This window comes from Mus musculus, chromosome 7 (genome assembly GCF_000001635.26).
Source record: "Mus musculus strain C57BL/6J chromosome 7, GRCm38.p6 C57BL/6J".
NCBI classification, from domain to species: domain Eukaryota; kingdom Metazoa; phylum Chordata; class Mammalia; order Rodentia; family Muridae; genus Mus; species Mus musculus.
This window is the reverse complement of record NC_000073.6, coordinates 141010745-141017584: the sequence shown is the minus strand read 5'-3', so window position 1 is coordinate 141017584 and position 6840 is coordinate 141010745. Positions and strand designations below refer to the sequence as shown.

Here is a 6840-nt window from a genome sequence, read left to right as displayed (position 1 = left end):
AAAGGTTGAGAAGGGAAAGTGGAATCACATGAATAAGTTAGTTAGCACTGCAAAGGCGCTGCCAAGTGTCTGAAATAAATAGTGCAGTCTCCCAGCCTGTGAGCAGAGCCCTGGCCTGAAAGGCACCGTACTGACCATCCATTGGTCCTGGCTCAACAGGGATGGCAGTGATTTGTAGCTTTCTCTGGCCCTGGTCTGAAGCAAGTCAGCCAGTAAGTGGACATGGGTTTCTGCAGAGAAGGCTCCTATCTTGAGGACTGACCTTCGGCACCCTGGAGATGGGATGGTAGAAGGCTTCAGGTTCCTGACTGGGGAAATAGCTGCTGTAGCTATTGGCCTGGGCTGGGGAGGTAGAGGACTAAGTCCTGAACTGGGATCTGGTATAGGAGGGTCTCCCGATTTTTGCCCTTCTTGAACCCTATCCTAGTGTGATTACCATTCAGTAATCTGTTTTCACTTCCCACTTCCCAGACAGTTCATTGGTTTACAAACAGGAACAGAAATTTTGGAGAAAGTAGAACTTTGAAGAGGCCACTGAGGAGGTGGTGGAGGCGGGGGCGGAGGTGGGGTGGGGAGGGTGTGTGGGGTATGAAGCAATCTTATGTAACCCCTCCCCATGCATGTGGATCTTACACCACAATGGTTCTATAAAAGTGCCTGTGACTCCACCACCCATATGAACTTCCTTGAAACAAGAGCTTCCTTGCTTCCTTTAAGCACAAAAACATGGTTAAGAGGGATCCTGACTCAGCTCCAGTGCCATCCACTGTGGTTTGCATCAACAGTGATGTTATCCAGCCGGATCACATTACCTGGTCTACATTTAACACAGTGTTCATGAATGGCTGCTGCCTGGGTTTCATTGCCTACATCTACTCGGTGAAGGTGAGTGTTGTAGAAGGTATGTATGTGGTTGTGGCTCCTCCTGCCCAGAGGACACCTGGGTCATGTACAGCTTTGTGTTTGTGTATGTGTGACACACCTTGGTGTCCTGAATGTACTTATGTGTTTGTATGTATAGACTGTGTAAGTAGCATATAGAATGTATATGTGGGTTGTATGTAGGAGACTCTCCTATGTAAGCAAAAGGAGAGAATGCCCAGGGATTCTGGGGTGAGACTGTCTCCACTCTAGTTTAGAGGGATTCATTCTGCTTACTGCTTAGTTTCTGGAATGCCCCTTCACCCTGCAGACTGGGGCACCAGGCTGGGTGCAAGTGAGACTTACAAAAAATGGTGCCCCATGGTGAGCTGAGCATACAGTTCTTGGGTCTGCTGAATGGTCTGAGTGTGTGAAAGGGAGAGGGGTCCCTGATATTAGGAAGGAGACTGCACTGAGCGGGAAGGACAATGGGGAAACTGAGGCAAAGCATCTGGCTCTTGATGACTTGCTCCAAGGCCACACTGATCTTTTCATCTCTTTCAGTCCAGGGACCGGAAGATGGTGGGCGACATGACTGGGGCCCAATCCCATGCTTCAACCGCCAAGATTCTGAACATCCTTGCTCTGGTCATCTCCCTCATCTTCTACATCATGCTTATCGTTTTATACAGCTTTAACTTACTAGGTAACCAAAGATAATAGAACCACTAGTTAGGTACTAACTAGTTAGTTAGCTAATTATTAATTAACTAAACTAGTACCGAATTTAGTATCTTTAGTACCTATTAGATACTAAGGGTGGGACTCCATGCACTGTCAAAGTCAATGGACTACTAAATTCTTCCATGCACTGTCTTCGTGAAGAAAGCATTCATGTGCTCTGCCCCTCAGAGTTGCCCCTTATCCTGGCCAGAGGCCCTAACCTGTCACTCTACCCTCCTGTAAATGTTTATCCTCATGCATATGTTCACAGTGGATTCAATAAAGTGCACGTGGTAGCGATTGTGGTGAGACTTCCTATCCCCTGACTGCTCCCTACTGAGCTTACTCAGAGTTTCCCTGGCTTTCTCCTTGTTGAAGAGGTAGGGGTGTGGATGGGGTGGGTGTGGATGGGTGTATAGTGCAGGGCATCCACAGATAAGTAGGATTCTGGCCTCAGGATGGAGACAGCAGCTGACAAGCATCCTGAATAGTGTTCTCTTTTACCTAGCAGTCCCAGGCAGGCAGTAACTAAGCATTGCTTACCTCCGGCTCCATGTCCCTAGAGTACAGGAAGGGTGCAGAGGCATGTACTAGTGAGTTTTCAGTCCAGGGATAGAGGACCAGCCCAGGGTCCTCCACTTTTAGGAGGAAGAAATCTTGACCCAGACACGCTGTGTTCAAGAACTCTATGGTGGCCTTCGGCTTGGATTCTGGCCCCTCCCTTCTCACACACATCTCACAGGCTTATTTCAGGTCAGGGATGGGCAGTGGGAAGTGACCATGGAATCTTTGATGCTAGGTGCCATGTTGATCCAGGGTATTATCTCTCTGTGAGTCCTCAGATCCTGAAGTGGGGAGGGTCAGGTCTGGAGGGGCCTTGGCACCCTTCATTAGTCTGTCCTCAAAATTCACCTGTGGGCATACATTTTTTGCAACCTACTTTTATTAAGGGTTCAACCTCTCCTCTAGCCTACCACCTAGCAGAGGTAGTGGAAGAGAAGTTATTAGGATATGGGGGAAACGAACTTCTTCAGCAATAGTTCTTTGGGGGTGAGCTTGAATCTTCTTTGGCAGCAGTTCAGTCCTGTAAGCAAACACTAAATACGACTTAGCAGCTGCAGAGCAGTCCTCCAGGCAGGCAGACACCACACATGAACCAGCAGCTACAGTTCAGTCTTTTCAGCAAGCGACACCAGGCACAAACCAGCAACAGTAACTAAATCCTGAAGAAACCTCCAAGCTTGCCAACAGGCCTGAAGCAAGACTGCAGAAGCAGCAGGCTGCCGTAGGCACCTCGAGAGCAGTTCTTGGGCAAGTTTCTCTCAATGGTGCTATTATCACAAGTTGAACTCAGTGACCCTATGTAAGGAGAACCAATACATGTGTGTTGTTAATGAAGAATAACGAGGCAGAGCAAACCAAACCAATGCTCAGCGCTCTTCTCCCACTGTCCGTGGATTCATAGCTACACTCCTTCATTAAGCACTCTTTCATGTGTTTGCTATATCCAAACATCCTTTCACCTGTGTCTGCTTCAGGAAAACAGTCTTTCATGTGTTTGCTTTAGCAAGTCATCATTTCACCTGTGTGCCCCAGCAAAACAGCACTTGCTATCACTAACTTTCCAAAGAGCTAGAAGTTTCCACTTTATTTTCCTCTCCTCTTCCTGGATGCCCTGGAATCTGTATTTCTACCTCATTTTGGGCACCCCAAGATTACAAGTCTTTGGAGCCCTCAGGTGGCACTGTCTCCCTGTGTTGGTATGTAGGTTCTAGTCCTGGGGTCTGAGATAATGAGAGGCCCCCAAAACTCATCTTGTGAGGCTGAGCAGTGTTCGAGATGCCCTCTTCACTGAGGTCCAGGCTTCTGAAGCAGTAGCAATTCCTTTACTGTCTTGGGAAGCTGAGCCCATCTTAGGAAGACAGAGGCCCTAATACCAGTGGAGACAGGATCCCACTGGGAGAGCTGCTATCTTTCTGGAGGGGAGTGAGTGGTTCAGCCAGACCAAGTCCTAGGGAGAAATCAAGACTTTTTCAGATTGCACCAAGAAGGAACAAGAGGTTTTTTAGAAGGACCCAGGGTGGAATTTCCACTAAAACTCATGGCCCTGGACTGAACTTCAGAGTGTTCATCCTTAGTCCCAGGTCTGTGACTGAATGAAGGTAGAGATTTCAGGAGGAGGGTCACTGTGGCCACACTTCGGTCCGTTCTAGTGCTTTGTATGAGCAGTGTGTGGGCAGCTATCCTGAGAGTGCAGAAACCTCGCGTGTGTTAGGCACTGGTGCACACAGAAGCCAGGGCATGATCTCCAGAATGAACCCCATCCTAACCATTTGTTTGCAGTGGAACATATGAGACTAGATCTGTCTGGGGTTTACAACAACCCATGAGTGAGCCCACCGTGGAGAGTCCTGGTGCTCGCTTCCCACTCACCAAATGTGTAATTGGAGCAGGAACAATGGAAGTCATTATAACTTCCCATTGTGTTGGTGGCCTGCAGGGCAAGGTTGAGTGGTTCGCTGGGTGGCAGAAGACTCCAGGTTGTTCCCTATCTAATGCTAGAGAGTAAACAAAACAATGTCTCCTCCTGAGAAGAGAGCAGAGAAACCCTGTGCTCAGGCTACACCAAGACAATGGACTCCTGCAAATCCACCATTAGGAATTCATTTGGAGATCAGTTGCAGGTAGCAGATGCTAAGTAGGTCTGAAAGGTAAGGGATACTAAATCAGAGAACATGGGCACTGGCCGGAACTGTCCCCTGAGACCAGAGTGAGGACAGAACCTGACAGGTAAAGTGTCAACAGTTGTGCATCAGGGGCAGAAGTGGGTCATCCTGGGTGGAGCAAAGGCTGACCCTGACCCTTGTTCTTACAGCAGGGCTGGTCAATCCCTGTCCCTCTGATGATCCCTGGGGGCAGAGATTGCCCTTAGCACTTAACAAAGAAGATGGAAAAATCCAAAGACTGAGTCTCAACTTCCCCTGATGTTTCATATGGGAAGGAGCGAGTCAGACAGGAAGAGGTCTTCTGTCCAGCTCACTTGGGGGCCACAGGAAGACACTGACTAGGGTGGTCATACATGCAGGGCTGAGTATAGCTCCCCACCTCTGTGGGTGGGGAGACGAGCCTGGGGATTGAGTGCATGTGAAGGCCTTGATATGCAAAGCCCTCAGGCTCATCAAGGCCACCAGGGAAATAGGATCCCTGTGACTGAGAAAGGCAGAGAAGTGGCCATAAAGTTTGAGGTGACCACTAACTTTCAGGATGGTCTGAGAACATCCAGGAGCAAATGTGTTGGCCTTCAGGAACGTTGGGAGACCATAGTAAACAGAGCTATGACTGAAGTTAAATATTGTTCACTATTTAAAAAGTTATATACCAAGCCGAGCGTGGTGGCGCATGCCTTTAATCCCAGCACTTGGGAGGCAGAGGCAGGCAGATTTCTGAGTTCGAGGCCAGCCTGGTCAACAGAGTGAGTTCCAGGGCAGCCAGGAATACACAGAGAAACCCTGTCTCGAAAAATCAAAAACAACAACAACAACAACAAAAAAGTTATACCAAGATCCATCATTCCTGAAACCAGAGTGTGTTGTGACCACAGGATAACGCTTGCTATCACTTAAGGGCTGGGTGTGTGTGTGTGTGTGTGTGTGTCATTCATATTATTTTATCTCCCACTCCGCTGAGAGGCAACAGAAGGATGTGTGAAGAGCAGTGTGAAGTAGGCCTTGGAGAGGTATCCGCAGAACAGAAAGAAATAACACCAGAAACCAACAGAAACCACCACTTTCAGGCTCCAATCAGAGTCCCTGTGGCCAGTCCAAAGCCCTACCCCTGAGGCCTGAGGCCTGACTGAGGCCTGGAAGGAGGCCTCTGTGAGGTAGGTACGCCCATGGAAACCACTCTACCTAGCTTCCCAGAGGCAGACTTTTTCAGAGATGTTGACTAAACCAGCACCAGCTAATAGGACTGCAAAGAAGGGAGTCTGTAGGAGGTGCTGATGTCTCTGTGAAGAACTCAAGAAAGATAATGAAATGAGTGGAACCTAGAAACTAGAGCAGCCCCAGCTCCCAAGACTCAGGGCACTAGGAAGGGTGGGTGCTGCAGGGCACCTTGAAGGAGATCTCTGTAGTAGCCTGGTCCTTCCAGTGCCACCAAGATAGAAAGTGGATGCAAGTCCTAACAAGAGAAGCCAGGCCAGATGTCCCTGTTATCACTGAGTCCTTCAGTATGATCAGGAGTAGCTTTCCTGGTCACAGCCCTCACCCCACCAAGCGTTTGAGAAAGCGTCTCTGGTAGGACGAAGGTCCTCTCGGTGACCATGCCACTAGCACTAATAAATTTTGTTAGGGCAGGAGGGAAAAAGAGTGGCTGTAGCACCAACAGGCCAGCCCAGGACCATGAGGTCAGAGCCAAGTGACCGAAGATCATTTAGTTCTAATACCAAAGTCCAGTGGTTGATCACACTTAGGGCACTAGGGCTCTGCAAGGAGAGAGACACAGAGGCGTGTTAGCATTTTGTCTAGGCTCTGCCCCACAGTTATCTGGCAACAGCTGGGTGTGCCTGACTCACACTAAAAGGGGCTGCTCCCCCCCTTACTCTCTAACCTTCCTGCACCTGCTTCCCCCTCCTCATTCCCCACTCCCTCCGAGTGCTCATGGCCAGCCTCTACTTCTCTGTTCTCTCTCTCTCTCTCTGCCTTTCTCTGTCTCTACTACCCTCTCAACCCCCTCCCCATGAATAGAGAATAAACTCTGTTCTATGCGATACCACCGTGTGGCTGGTCCCTCAAAGGGAAGGGACGCTTCAGCGTGGGCCTGCAGAGGCCCCCCCTCCCCCAACATATGACTGCATAGCCACCGAAGATATTCCTTCTCTCTCCTCTTTAAAACACAAGAAGTACCGTTCATCCCACCTGTCTATGAAGCCAGGAGAACTGGCGTTCATAGTGAGAGGCTCTCTGGGCACTCTTTATTGCTGAATAAAGAATAGAGGGTTCTTTGGGGCCTGGCTGGGACCTTGATAAGGAACAGTGAGGTTCTGCAGCTGTGAGCGTGAGCTTGGTTGACTCCAGGACCCCTCACTCTTAAACACTGAGGTTTGGGCCTTGGGACAAGTCCTGACTTGGGCTCCTGGCCTGGAAGTTCCCCTGATTCACAATCCTTCCTGACATCCTGCCCTGGAGTAATTTGATCCGCAGGCTTTTTAGATCCCCGCCCCTCTGAACCCAGAGCAGTTTCATCAAGCCAAAATTC

General features: G+C 49.3%; 1 protein-coding gene across 1 annotated transcript; it reads left to right on the top strand.

Moving 5' to 3' along the window:
- The first annotated feature begins 692 nt into the window (after positions 1-692).
- On the top strand, positions 693-1773 carry Ifitm6 (interferon induced transmembrane protein 6). The gene is made up of 2 exons (NM_001033632.1): positions 693-885; positions 1426-1773. The coding sequence occupies exons 1-2, from the start codon at positions 727-729 to the stop codon at positions 1579-1581; spliced, it is 315 nt and encodes a 104-aa protein (NP_001028804.1). The 5' UTR covers positions 693-726; the 3' UTR covers positions 1582-1773.
- The last annotated feature ends 5067 nt before the right edge of the window (positions 1774-6840 follow it).

Bases quoted from the DNA above. Each gene is read 5' to 3' on its own strand.
- Ifitm6 (NM_001033632.1), top strand. From the start codon at position 727: ATGGTTAAGAGGGATCCTGACTCAGCTCCAGTGCCATCCACTGTGGTT. The intron at 886-1,425 runs GTGAGTGTTGTA...CATCTCTTTCAG, and splicing joins CCTACATCTACTCGGTGAAG to TCCAGGGACCGGAAGATGGT.